At 37.9% G+C, this 25,590-nt stretch overlaps 1 protein-coding gene across 6 annotated transcripts in view; it reads left to right on the top strand.

Moving 5' to 3' along the window:
- Window positions 1-25,590, top strand: part of OLA1 (Obg like ATPase 1) — a 153,413-nt gene that overhangs the window by 103,830 nt on the left and 23,993 nt on the right. For all 6 annotated transcript variants that reach the window (XM_054723051.1, XM_008138543.3, XM_028140940.2 and 3 more), the window contains 2 exons: window positions 1-81; window positions 367-464. In XM_054723051.1, coding sequence (XP_054579026.1) covers window positions 1-81; window positions 367-464 — 179 coding nt within the window. The remainder of the gene's footprint in view (window positions 82-366; window positions 465-25,590) is intronic.

Below are 25,590 nucleotides of genomic sequence, written 5' to 3'. Positions count from 1 at the left end.
GACATAATGTGCAAAGTCAAATCCTGGGTTATAGATCAAAAGAAACCTGTTCGCTTCTATCATGATTGGAATGACAAAGAGGTAAGTTATAAATATTATGCCATTTATTATTGCCTTTGCTTTGATTTCTTAGAGAACAAATTAGAGTTGTCATTATTTTACACTAATTATTATATCTAGTTCAACTTTAGTTCTGTCAATGATTGCTTATTCCCAGGCTTGTTAATTCTTTTCCCCTGTTCCTGATATTTTATAATAACTAATCTTTTAGAAACAAGATTTATAAAAATGCAAAAGGCTACTTGTTTAAACAGTTAAATAGTTATCAAGTTTTAAAAGGGATTATTTTTCTGTTTCTCACTGTAGATTGAAGTGCTGAATAAATACTTATTTCTGACTTCAAAACCAATGGTTTACTTGGTTAATCTTTCTGAAAAAGATTACATTAGAAAGAAAAACAAATGGTAAGTTTTTCCTCCCCAGGTATCCAGACATCATATCTGTACACAAACACATACATATGTACATACTGCTATGTTGGATTTTAATTTTTTTCCTCTTATTAAAAAATTTAAAATGGATGAGAAAGCTTTGCCTGGGTTTAAATTCTGAGATAAATATTTTAATTGGTTTACACTGAGAGAACTAAAAACAACAACAACTAAATTAAGTAATATTGAATCATACATATTTACTTTTCAAATTTAAATTTAATAGACATCATTTTTTGTTTTCTTTGCAAAATGAGAATAAATGTAGTTGGAGCAATAACATTTTTTAAGCTAGGAATTTTAGCTGTGTTGATATGTGACTTTAAAATATCTACTTGGGATTAGAGTTGGACATAAATTTTAAAATCCAGATTGAATGCTTTAAAAAAGTTATTTTTAATTTAGAATAAAAACAACTGTGGGGCAGGGGGAGGACCAAATATCTGTTTCAAATACTTTAAAAGTGTGGCAAAGTTAAAAACTATGCATCCATGTATTGATTATAATTTTTTTCCCTTCCACCCCTCCCCACCCCCTCTGATTATAATTTTTGACATGCAACCAAAATGTGCAAAGTTTCATTTCATTCACTAATAACTTCAAAAAATCCATATTTTCATATAACATGTGGACATATACGCATTTGGCATAATACTTACTTTGACTTGCCTCTCTGGACTCTCAGTATTTTATACAAACAAATCAAAACTATCCACAGCAAAATATCTAAATTCCCCTAAAATATATTGTCGGTTTTTCCTGTACTTCATTAAGTACTTAGATGCACATGGTTTCAATTTTCCATTAAAAATTCTCATTTCCATATGATATCAAAGAGTGAGAAGCTTTAAACTGAAAAATAAACATTCATAGACTGGAAGCCAAAACAATAATTAATGTCAGATGGTTAACTCCAATAAATCATTAGAATAAATTCTGTGAAATTACTGCAACTAAAAATGTCCTGTTAATATTACTATAAGACATTTTGTGTTCCTGATAGAAAGTTGAATTTGACCTCTTTATTGGTAATATTCTAGAAAGCATAAACTTAACATGAAAATTTCGTTCTCACTGGTCAGTGTCCTCCAATAGATAAATTTAAAATAAACAGTTGTGTCTTGTTTCAAATTCTTATAAATTTGATGATTAATGTGTTAAAAATTGTTACCTTTGGGAAAGAATTTTAAATGTATTACTTGACCTTAGTTAATAAATCTTCTCATTATGGTATAAATGGTAAGGTTTCCTGAGGTTCCGTGAAACAATACTGACATCAAAGTATCCATGAAAAGGGATGAGTCAGTTTCCTTGCCCAAAGGGGCTTCTGACACCTGTATTTGGATGATTACAGGTAGAACTCCCTGGCTCTAATTGTATAGTAAATACTATTTCCCATACCCTAATGGTAGACAGACTGCTTGGGAGACGCCAGTCTGTGATTTAGCTGTCGCCAGACACCCCATGTTTTTTTGTGAGACCAGTTGTGATGATGATATGGTTATAGGCAATTGAAAGTAAACTAACTCTTGTCTAAATAGCAAATTTTAATTTATAAAAATGTAGAGGTATGGATGATCGTATTTATAAAACTAAATTTTAGATTTTATGTATAATTAATGATCTGGTTTGGGTTGTGTGTAAGTTTGGAGGGTTGGGGTGGGGGTTAGCTCTTGTGGAAGTTAGTGTAATTGTAGCTGAAAGATCAAAGACTGGGTAACTGAGTGATGTTCCAGAAGAGAATTTACCACATAGCCATTTTCTGTACAGTTTCTGCCGCCTGCTGTTCCTATTTTCCCTCAGGCTAGCCATTGACTACCCCCTGTGCATCCCTGCTCGTAAAAAATGATTGAGGAAGTATTTGTCATGTATTTATGAGTGGGAAACATTGTGTGATAGGGAATGGCATCTACTGGAGCCAGAAAGATTGCCATTTGCCTTTCATTCACCTACTCTGCTACAGCTTTAAATCCTCTGTTTATGCAACATAGCCTTTGTATAAAAGTGTAGAATAAATTTTTATTATGAAGGATATGAACACTAGGTTTTCATCATTTATAACACTGCAAGCAGATGTAAATAGTTAAAATACATTTTCACTACTAAAGCCTTTTAATTTTTGCTAGCATCTTGTTTGTTTTTTTTGGTAATGTTTATATCTAAGCTTCACTTGCATTAGCTGCTCCCTTAGCAAAAGAAAAGATTTTGCTTTTTAAGATTATTATGTAATGCTACTGAAGCAAATTAAGACTGATGCAGGAAGCAGCAATAAATATTTTCCTGGGTCTTTTAGGTCTAGAAAACTATTTTAAATGGTTGGGAAAGAGGAGATAGGGTTTGTGATTTTGGCCACAAGAGAAAGACTAAAACTGTATTTTAGTGTGTTCAGAAGTAATGAACAATTTAATTACTAAAGTTTACTTTAAATTTAAATGGAATGTTATTTTTCAGTCTTAGAAAAGAGGGACACATTTTGAAAGATAAAATCTATTGTGTTAGTGAGTAGGTGTATTGACCCTTTGAAAGATGTAAAAACTGGAATGGCTCCAAGCATCTACTCTCTGGTTTTAACAATGATGAATTAGTCATTCTGTTGATTTAAGACCTATCCCCTGAAGAGAAGCTGACATGATAGCAGAGTTACAGTTGTGTTATGATCAGATGACAGTAATCAAGATGTAAAGGAATCCACAGAAAGAGGTTTTTTATTATTACAAATTATTGTTCTTTGAATGAATAAAACTACACAGAAGCAATTGTTTTTTTCGTTGGTGGGAGGCAATGATTTTTGAACACTTGAAGATTTCATTTTTTTTTTAAAAAAAAAACAGTGTTACTTATATAATTAAGATGATATTATATGCAGTATTTTCATTTGAGATTGCTACTGAGTCATGGTGTCAAGCAGGTATAGGACATTAGAACTCTGAAACCTTTGCTTAATTAGGGTTTAAATTTCAATCTTTGCATCTTTGCTGTTCTGTTAGTGGTATATTCCATCCAATTATGAAATCTGTAAAACTAATTTTAGATATAGTAGTCCTCCCCTTATCAGCTGGATATGCATTCCAAGACCCCCCAATGTATACCTGAAACTGAAGATAGTATCAAACCCTATATATACTGTTTTTACCCTACATACATACTGTCTGATAAAGTTTAATTTATAAATCACATACTGTAATAAAAGTTATGTGAATATAGTCTTTCTCTGAAAATATTTTATTGTACTGTATTCACCTTTTCACTTAAAGGAAGCACTTTACAGCTCCTCTTTGACATATCTGAATTGACAGCATCACTAGTCTTGTGATTTGGAGCTATTATTAAGTAAAGTAAGGGTTACTTGAACACAAGCTTTGCAATACTGAGACAGTCAAACTGGTAACCGAGATGGCTACTAAGTGACAATGGGCAGGTAGTGTATACAGCATGGAGATACTGGACAAAGGGATGATACATATCCGGCAAGCAGGATAATGTGAGATTTTATCACACTACTCAGAAGTACACACTTTAAAACTTGTGAATTTTTTTTTCTGGCATTTTTCCATTTAATATTTTTGCTTGGAGGTTTATTGCTGCTAATTGAAACTGCGGAAAGCGAAACCGTGGATAAGGGGAACTATGTATTTTGTACACCTATGTGGCTTCCAATTATGTTTCAATGTTGTATTCTCTTGCCCCCATCTTTCTTAAAAATTATTAATAAAGGGTAATTTATTTTATTATTTTTTAACTACATGATCTTACTCAACTGGAAAATATAATTGATATTTAGGTTTTGTATGTGTGTATAATGCACATTTACATATGTCCTAGTGGGCTTGTGGTCACTGAATATTACCCTTTAATATATATATATATATATAGCCAGTGTCCGTAACAACCAGGACGACCAAACGACTGGTCACCCTGAGGTGCATTGAGCACCTTTCCCCCCTGGCCCGCGAGTGGGGTGGGGCGGGACTGGGGACTGGCAAGTGGGCTGAACGGCTGACCTCTTGGTCCCTGCCCCCGGCCCGCAGGCTCCGATGGATCAGTGATGGTGAACGGGGGTGGGTGGCAGGAGGACCGGGCTGGTTGTCAGGCCGTTGGGATCACCAGCTCATCCCCGGCTGCTTGGGGGCTCAGGCCTGCGGGAAAGCAGGCGCCAGCGACCTCACCTCCATGCTTGTGCACCGGGCTGGCCACTGATGGAACGCGCAGCTGGGGATAAGCTGGTGATCCCAACAGCCTGACAACCCGACGATGGAGGCAGCATTTGGCCTGCAGACAGGCATACGGGCAGAAGATGGCCCTGATCGCAGGAGGCTAGGCCTTAGGGGCCCTACCCGCACGATTTCGTGCACTGGACCTCTAGTCTACACTAATAAAAGAGATACATGCAAATTGACCATCACTCCACTATGCCCACCAGCCAATCAGGAGCAAGTATGCAAATTAACCCAACAAAGATGGCGCTGCCGGAGTGTCCGGGCCTGTCAGCCTGGCTGGGGGCCACGGAAGCCCAGCAGCGAGGCTGGATCTGCCGCTGGAGGGGGTGGATCCAGCCTCGCCGCTCTGCCGCTGCTGGAGTGTCTGGGCCTGTCGGCCTGGCCAGGGGTCACGGGGACCAAGCGGCAAGACTGGATCCGGGGGTGGATCCAGCCTCGCCTCTCCGCCGCTGCTGGAATGTCCCGGCCTGTCGGCCCAGCCGGGGGTCGCGGGGACTAAGCGGCAAGGCTGGATCCAGCGGTGGATCCAGCCTTGCCGCTCCACTGCTGCGGGAGTGTCTGGGCCTGTCTGCCTGGCCGAGGGCCATGGGGGCCGCTCTGCCGCTGCTGGAGTGTCCGGGCCTGTCTGCCTGGCCAGGGGCCGCAGGGGCTGCTCCGCCACTGCTGGAGTGTCCAGGCCTGTTGGCCCGGCCAGGGGTTGTGGGGACCTAGCGGCGAGCCTGGATCCGCCCCCTCTGGCAGTGGATCCAGCCTCACTGCTCCGCCGCTGCTGGAGTATCCAGGCCTGTCAGCCTGGCCGGGGGCCGCGTGAGCCCAGCGGTGAGGCTGGATCCGCCGCTGTTGGAGTGTCTGGGCCTGTCAGCCCCTCCATGAGGCTGGATGCTGCGTCCAGGGGGCACACGCAAGTTGTCCCCTCAGGAGTTCGACTGGGAGACCAGGAGTTCAATCACTTGCTATGACGTGTGCTGACCACCAGGGGGCGACACAGAATGAAGAAAGACTCCAGCCGGCAGCCGTGGAAGGGAAGCCACAGCTGGCAGCTGGCAGCTGTGGAAGGGAGGCCCTGGCCAGCAGCCAGAAGTCCCCGATCAGCCCTGATCGCCGGCCAGGCCTAGGGACCCTACCCATGCACGAATTTCTTGCACCGGGCCTCTGGTCTATCTATAATAATAAAAGCGTAATATGCTAATTAGACCAGACATCCTTCCAGACAAAGCCAGGGCTGCAGCCGCGGGATCCAAGCAGCTGCCGCGGCTGCGAGGGGGGTTATCCAGGCAGCCACCTCGGCTACAAGGGAGGGATCAAGGCAGCCGCTGTGGCTGCGAAGGCCTACTCTTGCATGAATTTCGTGCATCGGGCCTCTAGTATTATATAAGAGTCAATTAATCTGAGTGTTGAAATTGATTTAGAATAGGTGGACAAATATTAGTAAAGTCTTTTAAGTTGTATAATCAGGGGCAGTGTGTCAGGCTCACCAAATGAAATTTTAAAAGAAAAAGGTTTTATTCTTACTATACTATAATTCAGTCTCCCCATGTCCACTTTTCTGTTTTTGTTAGTTTTCCACGTAATTTGTACACAACAACTAAAAATAGTTTGGTGATACTTTACATTATGTGCTGGGTTAGTGGGAGAATTGTAGAGTAAATCCAATATTTTCTTCATTTCTTGAACCATTTATAAGAATTGCAAGTACTATATCTCAGCAACTATGTGTGAAGGGGAAAGTATGTCCTTTTTTTACCTAATTTTATGTGTACATTTATCTATAGATATATACACATATATCTATAAATATAAAACTATTTCTGTAAAATGATTTTAAGAAGTCATGAATTTCTGACAAGATTATTCATTGAAGCTAGAAATTTAACACATGCTGCTTTTTTATATAATCACATTGCTATATATTTGATTTACTTGAAACAAATAGAATGGGAATGATTAATTATTTTTAAATAAGTTACTTATTTTACTTCAGGGGGCTTCTTAAGTAGATTTAAAATTAGGTTCACTTTCATATAAAGTGTTCAGGATATTACATAAAGCAAGATTCACATGTATAAGGTTTTTTAAATGTTTCATTTTAACATCCACTAGTCTGGCATAGTAAAAGTTCTGAAATATCCATGCAATGTTTCTTTGGGGTTATAATTTCTATTTTTTATCGCTATGGTTCACAAAATTGGGGGAGGGCGGGTTTGTGTTAGCTTCATGTTGACATACCTAACGTTATAAAGGCTGTGGGAATACGTTATTAATTCTGAGTGTGTTTCACCTACTTGAAATCTATATAAATAAAAGCCTAAGTGACCGTTTGACCAGTAGCTATGACGTGCACTGTAGCTATGACGTGCACTGACCACCAGGGGGCAGATGCTCAACGCACAGGCATGGAAACATGGAACAGACTGATGAATCTCAGAGGGAAGGGAGTGCGGGGAGGGCGGGAATTGTTTAACCAAGGATCTTATATGCATTCTAGAGGCCCGGTGTACGGATTCGTGCACCGGTGGGGGTCCCTTGGCCTGGCCTGCGGGGATCAGGCCAAAACCGTCAGTCTAACATCCCCCGAGGAGTCCCAGATTGCAAGAGGGCACAGGCCAGGCCGAGGGACTCCACCGGTGAGCAAATCTGTGCACTGGGCCTCTAGTTATAACATAATTTTGGTAGGTTTATTTTAACATGTGAGGAGGTTTTTAGTCGAACTACATTTTATAAGCTTTAATTTGTAAGTTTTTTCATAAATTAAATACTTTTTAGTGGTGATTTCTTTGTGAGGATGAGTGCTTAGTTGCTTCTTTGGCAGATATTAAGAGGGTGATAGGGCAGGTCAGGGGTATTCTGGAATTCTAAATTGAGTGATTACCTTTTTTAAAATATGGGATTGATTAAATCAGTAACTCCTATACAAGGTATTTTTAGGTTTGCTAAGGTAAGTTATAAATGAATCTAAAAAGAAAACCTTTAAGACCCTTTCTCCATATTATAATTTCTTGTTTAGGCTACTGGATATTTTTAAATTACATTTGCTTTTTAATTTATATTATAATAAAACTTTGAAATAGTATCATATGCACTATGAATTAGGATTTTTTTATTTTTTATTTTTTTTACAGAGAGGTGTGGCGGGGGGGATATCAATTTGTTGTTCCACTTATTTATACATTCATTGGTTTATTCTTGGATGTGCCCTGACTGGGGATCAAAACTGCAATCTTGGCATACTGGGACAAGTAACTGAGCTACCTGGCCAGGGCTGAATTAGGATTATAAGTAACTTCTGGTTTTCCTTCTAATATATGGATAAAGGAATAAAATGCCTCATATATATACAGTTGACCCTTGAGCGACACCAGGGTTAGAGGTGCCAACCTCCCTCCCCATCATGCAGTGAAAATTTGCATAGAGCTTTTGACTCCCCCCAAATTTAACTATATCGCCCCTCAGTATCCTTGGGGGATTGCTTCCAGGACGCCTGCAGATGCTCAAATCCCTTAAATAGAATGGTGTAGAACAATGCATACAGTTGGACCTCCATACCCATGGATTTTCCAACCTCAAATCAAAAATTGTTTTCAATCCATAGTTTGTTGAATCTGTGAATGGGAAACCAAGGGATATGAAGGGCTGACTGTATACTTATTGAAAATAATCCACATACAAGTGGACCTGTACAGTTCAAACCAATGTTCTAGGGTCAGTTGTATTTTTACAACTGTAATTCCATGCTTTGAAACCGTTGTCCTCCAAAACAAAACAAGCAACTGAGAGCCATCTCTATTGTGCAGTAGCAGTAACAATAAGACTTCCTTATACCACCATTTTCCACCTGATTCTGCCCCATCTCGCTCTCAGATTGGGCCCTATGACTTCACCATTTGCAACTTAGAGGATTTTATCGTCACTCCTTGACTTTCATTAGAGTACATCATTCTTTAATTGTTACAATAGCATAATTTTATGAAACAGATGTGTATTCTTTAAAAAGCCTTTTAAAACAGTTACATTGTGATCTCCTGCATCTGTTTCTGTATTTTTTGAGTTTACCTATGTATGTTGGAGGTAAGGCAGTGAAGGTCAGTAAAGAATCAAAGGAGATCACTTCTAAGGTTTCGTTCCAGTGCTAGAACTTTGTGATTTTAATTAATTGGATTATAGCAATTTCATAAAAAGATGTCCATGCATATATTTTAGTACCTCCTCAAACCTCATATATAGGTTCGTCATGATAGGATTTTTTTCTAACTGTGGAACTATACAGAGCATTCCCAAGGTTGCAAATACCCATTTTATGAGCAACTTCTCTGGTTGGGTTGGAGATAAGACCTGGTTTTTCCCCCTACTCTTATTTCCTCTCTCATATCTCTACCCCTTGAAAATAAGTCTTTTCTGGATCTCACTATGACTTCCTGTTTTCTCATAGTGGACACAGTTGTTGCTCTGGCTGGATTGAGAACAAAGTGGAAAGAAAACCTATTTGTAGCATTGGCATATCTATATTTCATACTAGTTACATTTTTCAAACTATTATATTTCCTTATTCTAACTGAACTAGAAAGCATTTCCCTATCAAAAACATTAGCTTATGAAACACCCTCAAAAGGCTCCTTAATTCACAAGGTAGTAGAAATAGTGCAATTTGGGTGAGACATATTTTGGTATTTGTGACCATTTTTGTCACCAATCTTTAAATTCTGCTTAAAAATGTGTTCCAAAATAACTGACTTAGGAACTTTTAGCACACCCTGCCTCTAAGTTCAGGGCTGCACATTGGTTTTTGTTCATTCTTTTTAATGTTTTATTAAGAAGAGAACTTAACTTTCAAATTTATGTTCCTTATGAAGACATGAGCTCACTGAGGAGGTATGTACTATGCTTTCTTTTTCCTTTTCTAAGCAAATAATCATTGATCCCTCTTGTGTCATATATCGTTCTAGGTAGTGAACAGAAAAAGCCCCCCCCCCCCCATAAGACATATAGTCTCATGGCATTATAGACGACCAACAACCAAATATTTAATATTTAATATAGTGTTAGTAAGTGATTAGGATGATGAATGAAAATAAAGCAGGGTAAGGGAGTGCTATTTTAGTTAGGGTGGTCAAAGAAGGCCTTTGTGAAGTTAGGGAGTGCACTATGAGAGAATTTGAGGGAAGCTCAGTTCAGGGAGAGGGAACAGCAAATGCCAAGTCAAGTCCAATGGAGCATCAAAGACAAGAAAATGTGAAGACACCCACTTGAAAAGAACTTGAAATTCTTATTCACATACATTGTGGTTAAATATATATTAAAACATATCGTAAATTTGTTCTAAAATCTAATTTGGGGTTTTAAGAATGACCATTTATTTTCTAGTTTGCTATAGTTAATCTTATATTTCGATTGCTGTATTTTAAGCAACCTTTCAAGTCATATTTGCAATTACATAGATTTATTTTGAATTTCATTTTGTTTGTTTTTTCATACTTGTCTAGAAACTTGCTGATCCATAATATCACTCAAAGCATTTTTCTTTTCAAAATCCCTGATGGTCCGGTCTGTGTTGCTCAGTAGTTGAGTGTCAACCTATGAACCAGGAGGTCAGGGTTTGATTCCTGGTCAGTGCACATGCCTGAGTTGTGGGCTTAATCCCCAGGAGGGAGTGTGCAAGAGGCAGCCAATCAGTGATTCTCTCTCACTAATAGAGCTTTTGATGTTTTTCTCTTCCTCTCCCTTCTTCTCTGAAATCAATAAAAAAAATATATATATATATATTTTAAATCCCTTGATGTATGGCCTCAAAGAAGTAGATTGAACTGATACTAAGAATAATAATAACCTACATTTGTGAAAACTTCACAGTGTTTCAATTTACATTACTTCATTGGATCTTCAGACAAATCCCGAGATGGCCCATTTGACACCATATTATTTTGGCGTTAAGTTGAATTTTTACTAAAATGAAGCATTTTCATCATTGGTTTAAGCGATCTGCATTTGAGCTTAGGAATGAGGTAAGCTAGCAGAGAGATAAATAAGAGTTGCGTTTCCTAATAAAGACACAAAAGGTACCTTTTCAATGCTTTAAATATTTGTCATGAAAATCAAGAGGGGGGCTTCTGAGTTGGTGAATTTGTGGAGCTCCAGGTAGCATGGAGTGCCTGCAAGGACATGGGAGCTCCATGCTTTTCCCCATATTTTGCTCTGTGCATCTCTGAGTTTTCCTGAATTTGGATTTTCCTGAATCATATACTTTATAATAAACCAGTGATTTAGTCGGGGGGGGGGTAGATTAAGGGGTAGTCATTAATAATTCTGGATGATTATCAATGTTTTCTCTAGAAATTCTTAAAAAGAACAGTATACTCAGTAGAAAATACCTTGGGTTTAGTCCATTTTTATATTTAAAAGGAAAAGATTGAATAATACATCTGTTAGTAATCCTTTTTTAACTTTTTAAAAATGATTTTCCAGAAAATTTTTTCCAAAGAACATATCTGGATGTTTGAAATATGAAGGTCAGTAGTACTTTTCATACATAATTTATATTTAAAACTAGAGGCCCGGTGCACAGATTCGTGCACCCGTGGGGTCCCTTGGCCTGGCCTGTGGGGATAAGTGTACCTCTGCACCACTGCAGCCCGGCATTTTACCTGCCAGCTCGTCGGGCTCCAGCCTGCTGTCCGTGTCAATCCTGCACAGCACGAAGTAGTGCACAAAGTGGCAGGCAGCCGGGGAGGAGCCCAAGCCTGGGCTGGGCACCGTGCAGCTCCCGCTCATCCCGGCCCCACACGCCTGCCGCTGCTGCCCCTGCTCAGGCGTGTAGGAGGAGTGTCTGCGGGAGAGGCTTGTGCTGCCGCATCTGCGCTCCTTAGCCGTGAGCCCGCTGTCTGTCAGCTAAGCAGCGCTCCTGCTGTGGGAGCGCACTGTCCACCAGGGGGCAGCACATGGGTTGAGCATCTACCCCCTGGTGGTCAGTGCGTGTCATAGCTACCGGCCGGTCATCTGGTTGTCCGGTTGCTTAGGCTTTTATATATATACTAGTAGCCCATTTGCAGGAAGAATCCTGCAAGCGGCCGCTGCCGCTGCCGCTGCCGCCGCCGTTGCGTTGCGGCTGCCGTGCCTGCACCCGCGGGCCGCTGCCACCCACCCTGCTCCGCCCCACCCGGGCTTTCCCTCTGGCAGCCACCTTGCTTTCTGCTTTTCCTTCCTCTTCCTTCTAAGTTGTCTTTAGTCTTCACTCCTCCCTCCCTCCACGTATGCAAATTAACTGCCATCTTGGTTGGGTAATTTGCATACTCATCCTGATTGGCTGGTGGGCGTGATTTTGGCTGGTGGGCGTGGCTTGGGCATGGTGAAGGTGCGGTCAATTTGCATATTACTATTTTATTAGGTAGGATAGATTGTTACCTTTTAAATTGTGCTATATTTCTTTTGTCTGTTCGCCCCTATCCTCTTATTAAATGGCATTGACTTAGCTTTTTCTGTACCAAACCAAAAGACATATATAGCAAACCACCATGATTATTGAGTTCCTGCTATGTGGCAGGCACCCTTGAGCTTACATATTAGTGAGATGTTAATAGAATAGATGAACCTTATATGGAAATTTTACAAATATTTTTGAAACAGGTATTATCATGACCATTTTACAGATAGGGCGGTTGGAGAAACAGAGTATGCCTTTAACAGCCAAGTAGTAGAAATAGACACATTGACTTGAAAGTTTGTGCCTGTTCTACATATGACTGTACAAGCTATATTTGTGAATCTTTAGAATCTTTTAAAATATTGCTTTCATTAATTTTTCCATTCTGCTACATTTTATCTCAGAAAATATCTCCACCAAATTGTTGTAGTTAATAAATGGAAACAGTTCTCAAGATGACAACTGTGTGCTTTTGTTAGGATAATAAGCTTCAACTGCTGTTGTTTTTGCCTTGCCTTGTAATTTTGTTAACTATATAATATTATTATAGCAATATATTTTAGCACCACTTTAGCATCTATTTTTAAACATACATAAAAATTTTGGTCGAGTAAATACAGTGGCTCATATTGAAACCAAAACCAAAAATTGCATCATGTTGCCAAGTCTAAAGTAGTACTACAGTACCCCCAGAAAATATAGCTACAACCACAGGGCAGTTTTTATATGTTAATATGATAAGTAGAATTTGACTTTTTTTTTTCTGCCAGCAAACCACAACGTTTGTTAAGGATAATTCTTCACTGCTGAGGGTGAGAGAGTTAATGTGTAAAGGAACAGGGAATTGAGAAAACATCATGAGATAGGACAGTGGCAGGTAGTTCATGTGCCTAAAGTGTTGTATTAGTAGGCAGTATCATCAACATTTACTGAACACTTAACTACATGCCAGTTACACTTAAGACTACCAACAGCCTTTCAAGTAGGTGCCTTTATTATTTTAAGGAATGCAAAGCAAGTATAGAGAGATTGAGAAACCTGACCAAAGTTACATAGCCAGTCAGTGGTGCCTAGATTCAAACCAAAGCAGTTTAAAGCCACAGCTCATGCTCCTCACTACTATGCCATAGTATGTCAGCATTGGCCATTGGTGATGCTGGAAAAGTATACAAGGCCTGAAAAATAGGTCATATACTATCCATATTTCCTATGACTATGAATTTCATTTAAATAAAGTTTCGCTGTTGTTAAATAGTTCATGCACTATAAAATTTGAGATAAAAATTCATTATAACATGATTAGAAAATGCCAACTGAGGTAAATAAAATTTGTATCTAATCTGTACCTTTATTTTCATGGACTTGTCACTGAAAACTATTTTCCAAACATGTTAAAATGTAATAGCCTTTTGTAGGGATGCCAATTAAAATAGTTTCTATATTTTCCCATAGAAAATTACATATTATCAATTCTTTTTTAAAATAAGTACTTTCTTCTACCACTTGGTTGTTTTGTTTTTAACCAAGTAGTGATTTGTTCCATTTCCCTGCATTTTCAGTAACTTGGCTTTGTTTTTGAGACCTTCTTGTCAGTAAGGAATTGTGCATGTGTGCATGTTTCTTTTTATTAGTTGAAGTAAAAACAGATAATTTGTATAATCTGTTTAAATACTGTATTGATACAAAGCAATATAATGGAAAGAACATTATATATACGTACATACAAGTCTTGGGCAAAATAATGGGTACCATTTGTTGAGCATCCTATCTAATAAAAGACTAATATGCAAATTGACCGTACCTCTGCTACACCCACAAGCCACGCCCACCAGCCAATCAGGAGTGAGTATGCAAATTAACCCAACCAAGATGGCTATGGCCACGGAGCTGCAGCAAGCAGGAGGCTTGGGTTTCCCTGGCAATGGAGGAAGCCAAGCTTCCCTGCCACCCTGGCCAGCCCAGGCCTACACTCAAGGCTACAAAGTTTCAATTATAGAAGATAAATAAATCCCAACAAAAATGGCGGCAGCCACGTAGCTGGAGAGAGCAGGAGGCTTGAGTTGCCCTGGCAATGGAGGAAGCCAAGCTCCCGCAGCCCTGGTCTGCCTTGGCCTCCACTACAAAGTTTCAATTATAGAAGATAAATAAATCCCATCAAAAATGGCTGCAGCCACGGAGTGAGCAGGAGGCTTGGCTCTGCTCAAGGCTACAAAGTTTGAATTATAGAAGATAAATAAATCCCAGATACCAGGGCCTCCACTTGGGTCACCGGGGGGCGTGGCCGGCCTGCAAACCACCTCAGGCCCCTCGCCCAGGCCGCCCCACACCCCAAGGGAACCCCCACCCTGATCCGGGACACCCTTCAGGGCAAACCAGCTGGCCCCCACCCGTGCACCAGGCCTCTATCCTATCTAATAAAAGAGTAATATGCAAATTGACCATCACTCAACACACAAGATGGCTGTTCCCATGTGGACACAAGATGGCTGTGACAAGATGGCCAGCAGGGGAGGGCAGTTGAGAGGGACCAGGTCTGCAAGGGAGGACAGTTGTGGGCAATCAGGCCAGCAGGGGAGGGCAGTTGGGAGGGACCAGGCCTGCAAGGGAGGGCAGTTGGGGGCGATCAAGCCTGCAGGGGAGGGCAGTTGGGGGTGACCAGGCCTTCAGGGGAGGGCAGTTAGGGGCAATCAGGCTGGCAGGGGAGTGGTTAGGGGGTGATCAGGCTGGCAGGCAGAAGCAGTTAGGGGCAATCAGGAAGGCAAGCAGTTGGGAGCCAGCAGTCCTGGATTGTGAGAGGGATGTCTGACTGCCAGGTAGGATTGGGCCTAAACGGGCAGTCGGACATCCCTTGAGGGGTCCCAGACTGGAGAGGGTACAGGCTGGGCTGAGGGACACCCAACCCCCCCCTACCCCCCCCCACCCCCGTGCATGAATTTAGTGCACCGGGCCTTTAGTCTATTATATGCTGACTTTGGGGCACTTGTGTTCTTTATTTGATTTAAGCCTCATCACAATCTTGGAAGGCAAATATCTACCCATTTACTCAGAGATACAAAGAAACCTAGTTAAACATTTTAGAGACTTCTTTTAATCCGAACTTATGAGAGAAAATATAAAACATTTTATTGCATGTATAGCATGATTTTCATGCAACAAAAAGTGCACACAGAGTTTTCCTAGTGAAAATTACACAGGAACCTATACCAGCTAGAGAGCAAACATAAATGCAATGTTTTATATAAATAGGATTCAAAATAGGTTTGCTGATTTCCTTATAGTCATTGTTCCCTCACCTGTCAAATAGAATGATTTTTCTTATAATGAGAATTAAATATTTTATATATACCAAATGAAATTATTCTGTGGTAGAAATAGATCAATATATCTTAGAATTTAATTTTTATAATATGGTGAAAAAAAGCATATATATGACAGATCTATAGTTAGTGTCTGGCAATTGTAATTACATAATAAATTCTCTTAACCAACCTAAGTCTTACTTATATAAACACTGCAAATTGTATTAGCTCTCCAGCAGGTATGGGTTTCTGTGTTATTTTCAATAGGGTATAACCAATATAGCCAACTTTTATTGCACATTTTGCTCCATGAGAAGCATGCTACAACATGCAATAAAATGTTGTATACTTTTTTTTCATGAGGTCAAGTTGAAAGTCTTTAAATTTTTTATTTTAACCTAACCTCAAGAAATAATAACAACAAAAAAAGAAATAATAACAGTTTTCCATTTTCTTCTGTTTCTCCTAAATATACATATCTTTGCTTTTTTATAATATTACTAGAGGCCGGGTGCATGAAAATTCATGCACTGGATGGGGAGTCCCTCAGCCTGGCCTGCCCCTTCTCACAGTCCAGGAGCCCTCAGGGGCAGGAGGTGACCCGGCAATCAGGGGAAAGCGATGTCCCCATCACACCTCTGCTGCTGCCACTGCCGGCAGCGCAAGCCTCGGCCGGCCCTGGTTTCCTGCGCCTCAGGTGTCAGCTGGGTAGCCGCCATCTGAGGCTTGCCTGTGCCTTGGGCCGGCCCTGGGCAGCTGGGCAGCCGCCATCTGAGGCTTGCCTGCACCTCGGGCCAGCCCTAGGAGGTATGGGGGCTGAGGGGACTGGAGGACTCTGGAGGCAGGCGCCCTGGCGGGGCTGAGGGGACTGGGTGTCGCCATATTTGAGGGCATGGCAGTCAATTAGCATATCCCCTCCTTATTGGCTGTGGGCAGCACCATCTTTGTGAGGGTGTGATGGTCAATTAGCATATTCCCTCTTTATTAGATAGGATGTTCTGTCTTCTGAAATTTATAAGAATAAGGTCACTTATATTTTCCCTTTATTTCACTGTGCTTTTGTTTCCTTTCTCCTCCCTCTCAAAAAAATAAACTAAAATTTAAGTTTGGGATCCAGTTAGAACTTTGTTTAGAAATATTAAGTACCAAACTTCATATTTGGAGAGATTTTACCATTTCATGAATGCATAAGACTTTTGAATGGAATAGCAGCACTTAAAAAATCTTGCTATGTTTCTCTTTTCATTGATCAAGACTAATTCCTATACCTTTCCAACTCTCTCCAAATGGATTTTCACTATAAGTACTTATAAGCAGCTGCATTGTAACACTTACTATATGAGAAAATCAGTGGGTACAAAACAGTTCATAGATGTAGACTGGAAAATAATTTTGTAATAATGTTTTTATTTAAAAGTATTTTTGAGTCTTATTTTGATATTGTATAGAATAGTTTGTATGGGATATATCTCATATCATAGAAGTTACTTCAGGTCAAATCTTAGACAGAGGCAGAAGGGGAAAAAAGAGACCAAGAGAGAGAATATCAACCATTAGTCTTCTTTCCTATGTTCAGAGGAAAACATCTTAGTAACCTAGGTCTCTTAAAATTAATACTTTTAAAAGCTTTTAAGTGTTACTTAGAATACATTGTTGAAATCATACCTGGTTAAGGTTTTCTGATTAAATATGATTAAGTAATTATGTTTCTACAATTACATATTTCATGATTATGATGTATGGTAAGACATTATTTTAAATCTCTTATTAAGTGAAATTTGTTTGGGTGGCCAAATGGATATTGTAATGTGACTTGGTATTACTTAGACGTTTTGGCTACATAGTTTAAAGACCACTAGATTAGATTGGGAAATTCTATCAGCTTCAAAATCTTGAAATGCTGAAACAAGAAAAAGCGGGAGTTATTAAGCATTCTTAGCCATTTGCAGGAGAAAGTGCGTGAGTGTGGCTTAGCTAGTAATTTTCTTACTGTGTATCACTTATAGAATTTTTTTCCTATGAAATACTTAACAGTTTTAAATTTGCTGTTTTATAGTTATTTTAGTGCCCTGTTGACATCAAGGGTTAGTGATTGTTGTATTGATAGTTTCTGACAAATAGAAATTATTTGATATGCTAAGCCATTTCTGACAGAAGATATAAAGTTTTGACAAACACATATGGCACAGCAAGTGTCCAATTTTAAAGAGCAAAAATGAATGCAGACCACCATTATGGTGAACACAAACAGCCTGAAAGCAAGTTATCAGTAAGCAAATAATTGTTGAACTGTTATGAATGAAATAGGATGTTGAAATAGGGCATGATTGGCTGATGTTACATATGTCCTTGATTACCTTCCTTGTGCTTTTATCCTAATAAGTGACATTCTTTGTATTCCTTTGGATGGCTAGACAGTCTGACACTGAAGAAGAATAAATATTGCATGTGGTACACATTAAGCTGTCATCCAAGACAGCATTTATAAAAAGTAACTGGAGAAATTCATAAGAAATTCTGCACTGCTACAGTTTCCTGGCTCCAATCATAATTGTCAAAGTTCTTGACACATTCAGGTCTTCAGAAATGATTTAGGTTTACAGTGGCTTGGTGTATGAATAATTATTATGGATTTGTGTTTTCATATTGCCGTAGGATGTTAATGTTAGTTACCAAAATGTTAGATTTTATGATAATTTCTATTTTAAGAAATGTCTGTACATTGATAATAGTGGCATATCTTCCATCTTATGGTCTTTCATAAAAGGAATTTAGATATTCAAATATTGGGGAGGAAGAATGGGAATTGTTAAGTGCTTAGTTTATCTTTAACCAGTTGGGAAATATTGCTTGCTTGTGTTTAGTGCTAGCAAACAACTTTCAAAATAAGTATTTTTATTTTTCTTCTTCAGCAGCATTGGAAAGCCATCAAATGGTGCCCCAAATAAATACCATTTTAAAACTGTTTCCAAAAATACCCAAATCACTACTTGATGTTTTATTTTAAAATATTATATGCTTTTATTCACATACTTTTGTAACTTTAATATTGTTCTCTGAGGCAGGGTAGTGTTTTATTTGTCCTAAGACTCTTACCTCTTAAAATTTCATTTTGGAGGAAGATGGGTAGAAGACATAATATTGTACTAAAATAAACATACTTTCAAAAGGAGGTAAATTATTAATGCAAATTTTGCAAACATTTTTTAAGCTCTTCTTTCTTTCATTAAACTAAAACACTTCTTTTCATCCTATCTATCTGATATGCCACATAATAACTGAAGGATGAATAAAAAAAAAAAGTCACCCACCCAAATCTTTTCTTTTTCCTGTTTCTGTAGCTTGACACAGTTATTCTAAACCATTTCAAAGTAAGTAATTAGTATTCCCATTCTATAATCTAATCAAGAACATAGCATTCTATTAGCTGATTACTAGGAAAATGTGATTAAGTATCATAATGATTTAGGATCCAATAAAATGTGAAAATAAAGTACAGTGTTGAGTTCTAAATTTTGAGCTCTGTTTTGGGGAGGACAAGAGCTCAGTCAAGGTTTCTATGACAACTATATTTTATATATCGTTTTCAAATTATGTAATATTAATTTGGGAGTTGTTTTTAGGAAACTCTTTACTTTGAAATATAAACCATCGTTTTGGATTGAAGAAACTTTTCTCCAGGTATAACACTGCTCAAATGTTACCTATAGCTTTTAACTCTCTAGACCACTACAGAGCACAAAATATTTGCCCAACTGGTAAATTGAACTGTAAGTCCCACTGTGGGAAATTGCTTTGCTGTGCTCCAAACAGCAGTTATCTTAGTAATTGTACCCGAATTCTTTGTGGCTAATAGAGCATAGACGTGATTTTACAAGCAGAAATTATTTCTTTTAAATATCTTTAATTATAAATATGCCAAATAAAACGTGACTGTAGGCTATAGTGAAGCATTAAACTGCATCATATTTAATTGTAAAAGCTGAAAGGTAAAATTCTTTTTTCCTTTTAGTGTAAAACTGTACATATCCGACATTTCACATTCTAAACTGGAGCTCCCAACAAGGAGCTTATCAGAGCAAATTGTCTAGTCCATCCCCTTCCTCACTCAAAACCTAATGACCCTTTATCATCATGGTTTAGATTGCTGGACACAGATGTGAGAAAATACAAGTAATCTACAGGTAACTACAGTAGCTGCACTGATGTTCTCAGAACACTGACTGCTGGGAAGATAAAGAGCTTCCCACAGAGTCTGTGACTTTCCGGCAGCAAAGCACATCATGAGCTCATACATGAAGTTTTATTTGCTGAAGATTCACAATAAAATGCATTAGAACATTCAGCAGGGACTCTTTTTAGATGAGCACAGAAATTCTAGAGGGATATTAGTTGAGGCACCAGTGCAAAGCATCACACTAAAAATTTTTTAAGTTCAACAATATTAATTCTTTCTGTGGGAATCAAAGATTATGGCTGTGGTGCAGCATTAATATTGAATTTCTTGATATTTATAAAATTTACTACAGATTCCCATCTTTTTTTTCCTTCACAAAAGGCTGAGCTTCATGTAAAAAGTTTTTAATATGAAAGGGGAAACAGTAATTTCTCAAACTTTAATACTAAATTGTATTTCAAAGGACTTGTTTATGGCCAGGTGCTCTGTTTTTGTTAGCTGCTTAGATTGTGATCAGTGAGGTAAACTCATTTATTTGCATGCAATTGAGTAATTTACCATGAAAAGGATGATCATGTTTGTTTTATAAAGGCACTGCACCTGTAGCTTACTAATTGTTAGTTTGACTATTACTTGAAATGATCATGGTTTCATAAAGCTTTATAAAACTACAATGCAAAAAATATTTGCTTAATCTTTTTTTATGTTTGAAATGTTTTGTTTTTAGTTAGTGAATTTGGGGTAAGTCACTAGATTGTAGTGAATCAATATGAATTAGACTGCCTGAACATCAAGTATGTATCTCTTTTCAAAAATCATTTGCTCATCATATTTTTCTGAAAGCTAATTAATATTGTTTCTGTAAAAACTATAGCTACTGCATTAGGAATATTACCTTCATAGGTCAAAATGAATTACAGTCCTCAAATCATTTTTAGAAATTATCACTTTAGTAGCTAAAAGATGAAGATTTTCAGCAACCAGTATTGGTTTAGCAGTTGACAACCAACAAAAAGGTATTTCATCTAATTTTATATAGGTATATACCTAGATTAACTGTTATTCTTTATGGAAAATACTGAAATGCTCAGAAAATTAGAGAAGACACTACCTAAGTCTTTTTAGCTAGGTTCCTACTCATTTTTGCTTCAAGAATATTATAATGTTGTACTTTAAAAACAATTATTTGCAAGTAGAGCACCAGAATTACATCAAATATACCTGCAACTGAAGTAATTAATTTAGTAATATTAAGTTTCAAGTGTAAATGAACAATGAACAAACTACATTTTATTTCAGAAAAAAAAAGACAAATTATCTGTAAGTACTGCTAATCATTAGAATTCCCATTTTTCTGATAGCAATTAGCATCACTCTTCTTGGAGATTTTTATCAGTGAAGATTTTTAGTTTACATTAATATATTTGAAATATTCATAGTTGCAAGGCATATATTAATCTAAAAATACAATATTGAAGAATTGTTTGAGGCTGTATTGTGCATTAATTCTGTTTTTAGTTTACTAAGAGATCTAAAGAAAAAAAAAACTGTTTTTGTTTCCATTTAGCAGCAAATAGGAAACACAGAACTCAAAATTCTACAAAGCACATTTTCTTTTCCTCTTCGTGTTTAAAAGGCAAGAAACCAGAGGAGCATGTGCAGTGTAAGATTGTTTTGCATTTTTGTTTTTACATCACCAGATCAAGTATAATGAAACCCATCTGCAAATTGTAGGAACTACTCGTTGGTTTTGGTCAAGGATTCTAGTATGTTTTTCCCCTGCTTTTTCTTCTACAGTTTTTCTTTTTTAATTTCAACAAGATATACAGAAAATTAAAAACCTTGTCTGTTAGAAAGTTTTGTTTGAGCTTTTTAAACTGAGTGATTAGCAGAAATAATGACCCTGTCAGCCTTAATCACATTAAAATGTAGTTAACATCATTTAATTTTTTCCACTTAATATGCAAAAATTTCCAGTAGATTTGCAGTGAAGGCCATTGAAATTCCATTAGAACAAGAATAAAAATTTCAGGCATCATTTATTCAGAGAAGGAATAAAGGTCTCGATTGAGAACTGCTGAATCTTTCTATTAGAGACACAATGAATCATTACATTGAATGTACCTTATGTTTCGATAGACCTGTGTAGCTTTTCAAATGGTTGAAAATAATATTTTGTCATTTTTATAAGGGAAAATAAACTAGAATTGCATAATTTTATAAATATCTAAAAGATTACTGAACATTTTATTTTGTACTCCTTTTACCTCCTTAAATTTTAAGTAGAAAGTGGTTCATTTTTGCCCGAAAAGCAAGAAAATGAAAGAATTAATTATGGTAACATGGAACAAACTTTGCCTGGCCAAACCACAAAATATACAGGTTGTGTTTTAAATAGTTAGGTTGGTATATGCCTAGTAAGAAATTTAGAATTAAGAACCATATTACAATCCCTGGCGGGTAGCTCAGTTGGTGGGAGTGTGGTCTCGACACACCAAGGTTGCAGGTTCGATCCCCAGTCAGGGCACATACAAGAAGCAACCAGTGAATGCATAAATAAGTGGAACAACAAATCGATGTTTCTCTCTCTCTCTCTCTCTCTCTCTCTCTCGCTCACTCTCTCTCTCTCTCACTCTCTCTCTCTCTCTCTCTCTCTCTCAATCTAAAATAAAATAAGAAAGAACCAAATGACACTCTTTCCCAAAGTTCGTAGCTTATCATTTGTCAAGCTTAAACTGGTATGTTATGCTTCATTAACTATGTATGAATTACAACTGAAGAACATTCTGTGATTTCTAGTGTTGTTTATTCTTTTATGATCTTTTAAAAATATTTATTTGTTGTGATATGTTCATAGAATTAAAGAGAGAAAAACTTAATTTTGTTTTAAGCAATTAAGAAATGCCTACCATTTATACTCTCCTTGGCATGTTTATATTTGCCAATATCCTGTGAAACATTGTGTAGAATGTTTCTCCCCCATTAAAAAAACAAGACTGTTACTGTATATACCTGATAAGCGGAAATGGGTTTCTGGAACCATTCCTAACTCTTGGGTAATTAAGTAATTATACAGTGTGGGGGTTTTTTAATTTGTATTTTGTTCCCAAACCATTTGAACCCATTATATAATTACACTGTGTATACTTTGTAGTAAAAATACCATTGGAAAATTTATCAGGCAAAGTGTTCCATGTATGTGCTACTCACAATGAATAAATTTCTCCAACCTTGCTTGTTTCTATATCTGCGGAAATCTAAGAACATTTAATTATCTGCTTCCCCTGTTTACCACACCCATGTGCCTGCCATGGTTGGTTCCTGTGACTTTTTTAGAAACACCTTCCCTGACTACCCTGTCTAGAATAATCCCCCAGTCTCCCTTTTGTTCACAGCATCATGTGTATTTGCTTCAGGTCACTACCACAAACTATTTAATCTCATTTTTTCTGTCTTTCTGTCTCATAAGAATTTAAATTCTATGAGAATAAAGATCATGCCTGTCTTGTTCATTTTATTGTTTTTAATTTTAAAATTATATTTTTGTTGATTTCAGAGAGGAAGGGAGAGGTGGGGGAGAGAGACGGAAACATCAATGATGAGAGAGAATCATTGATTGGCTGCCTTCTGCATGCCCCCTACTGGGGATCGAGCCTGAAACCCGAATATGTGCCCTGACTGGGATTCCTGTGACCTCCTGGTTCATAGGTCAACGCCCAACCACTGAACGACACTGGCAGGGCTGTCTTGTTCATTTTATATTTCTCATTCTTTGCCCTGGACTCAGTAAATATTGATTGATTGAATGACTGGCTGGATAAAATCAGTTTGATTCATTTATCAATGAATCAGAAATTTGAATTTCATAGTTTCATGGACACAAAACAGTCTTCTTTAAAATAATTTTGTAATGTATTGAGAGGAGAGAGAGAGAAAGGGGGAGGGAGAGAGAGAGAGAGAGACATTGATTAGTTATTTCACTTAAGCATTCATTGGTTGCTGCTTGTATGTGCCCAGATGGGGATCAAACCCGCAGCCTTGGCATATCGGGATGATGCCCTAACCAATGAGCTACCTGGCCAGGGCTTCCTTATTTATTTTTGAGAAGTCATTTTAAAATATAAAAACCTGCCAAGTTAGAAGTTTCTCATAGTGGAAGCTTTACACAGCCTTTATTTGGGACATTGTGTAGAAAGTATGTCTCCTCTGAAAGAAAAGAAGTCCTGTAATGCTCAAACTAACCCACACATTTTATTTACCTACTTCCTGAGAATCAAAATGATTCACTTTTTTAAAAATGTAAAAACCATTCTCACCCTGTGGGCCATACAAAAATGTGCAGTGATTTACTGACCCCAGGTCTATGCACTTAACCAAGACAGCCTTTCAGTTGTGCACGTGGTTGTATGTTCCCATTCACCCACTGCAGTGGTTCCTTCTCTCTCCCACATTGTCAGTTTTTCCCATCAACATATAAGCATGGTGTTACTTCTCCAATCCTTAGAAGAACAACTTATTTTGACCCTGCTTGCCTTTTACACTGCAGCCCATTCTCTGCTTTCCCTTTGAAAGAGTTATATAGGTATTACATGAAATTATATATGTAAGATACCTGTCAATTGCTCCTTTCTGATTAAAAGAAATGTGGTTGTATAGTAATATTTTTATTACTTTGTTTGCAGATTTCCCTTATTTAAACAAAAACTAGTATGGAAAATATATCCTGAGTAATATTTTTCCTCAAAACAGTATTATCCCCATGGGGAGGAGGAGTGGAGGGGTCTAACATAGATGAAAGAGCACTCCATTCTGTGTACCTGTTTCTGTTTTTCTGTCTCTGCCCTTTCAGAATAAACTGTGCTTAGACACTTGATGGCATTCTCTTTTGCTTGGCTTTTGGGTAATAGGTATGTTAGTCTTCACTTGTAATCTTTCTCTTTACTGATTTTTCTCTGCCACACCTCTTCCCTAGGGATCAGTAATTGAGTGACTATTAATTTTTTCCCTTGCCCTTGGCCTTCAATGCCTTCAACTCTAATCTATATATTGGTGGTTCTCAAACTTTAGTATGCATCCAAATCATCTGAAGGATTTCTTAAAACACAGATTGCTGTCATCCCCCCCACCCCGCCCCGAGTTTCTGATTCAATAGGTCTGGGATGGGGCCTGAGAATTGTCATGTCCAGCAAGTTCTAGGTGCTGCTGGTACATGGATGTTACTTTGAGGAGCACTGTTCTCGGCTCATGATTCGCAAACCTACAGCCTTAGTTTTACCTCTTAGCCCTTTTCAAGTTTCTTTATTCCTGACTGTCAACAAGAAAATTGCATTTGGTTACTCCATTTTCATTATGAAGCTAAATATTTATAAAACTAAACTTATTTTTTCCCTATAATCCAATCATAGTGGAATCTACTTTCAGATTTTCTCATCTTTGTTAGTCATCCTAGCACTCTCTGAATCTTTTAGGTATAAGTTCTTAAAATTTTTTTTTAATCTTTCATACACCATAGTCACTTAATCACTAAATTCTATCTTTTTATCTTCTAAATCTGGCCCTTCTTCATCCCTTCCTCTTCAATTGCACTGCTTATCAACCAAGACTACACCCTCATCACTTCATCTTTGAGTTAGGGTGCAGTCTCCTAGCTTATCATCCTCAACTCTGCAGCTTCTTTTCATCTGTAGGGCATCCTGGTGTGCTTTAAACATGTTCACTCTGCCTTTTCTAAGTCCATAGTCCTTCATTGAAACCCAGGAGCGTATCTTCACGCGTTAGGATAGGCAAAGATATCTTGAATGAGAAACAAAATGCACTAACCATAAAAGGAAAAATTTGGCTTCATTATAATGAATAACTGTTTATCAGAAAGCACCATTAAAAAAAATGAGTACACTTTTCAAGTGAATTTATTTAAAACAGTAGGTAAATATAGCAGGCAATGCATCAGGGTGATAGAGAAAAACATTTGAATTGGGAACAGGAGCAAAGGAAT

Source organism: Eptesicus fuscus, chromosome 11 (genome assembly GCF_027574615.1).
Source record: "Eptesicus fuscus isolate TK198812 chromosome 11, DD_ASM_mEF_20220401, whole genome shotgun sequence".
Classification (NCBI taxonomy): domain Eukaryota; kingdom Metazoa; phylum Chordata; class Mammalia; order Chiroptera; family Vespertilionidae; genus Eptesicus; species Eptesicus fuscus.
Note: the sequence above shows the minus strand (reverse complement) of the source record. Positions and strands in the feature narration are given on the sequence as shown.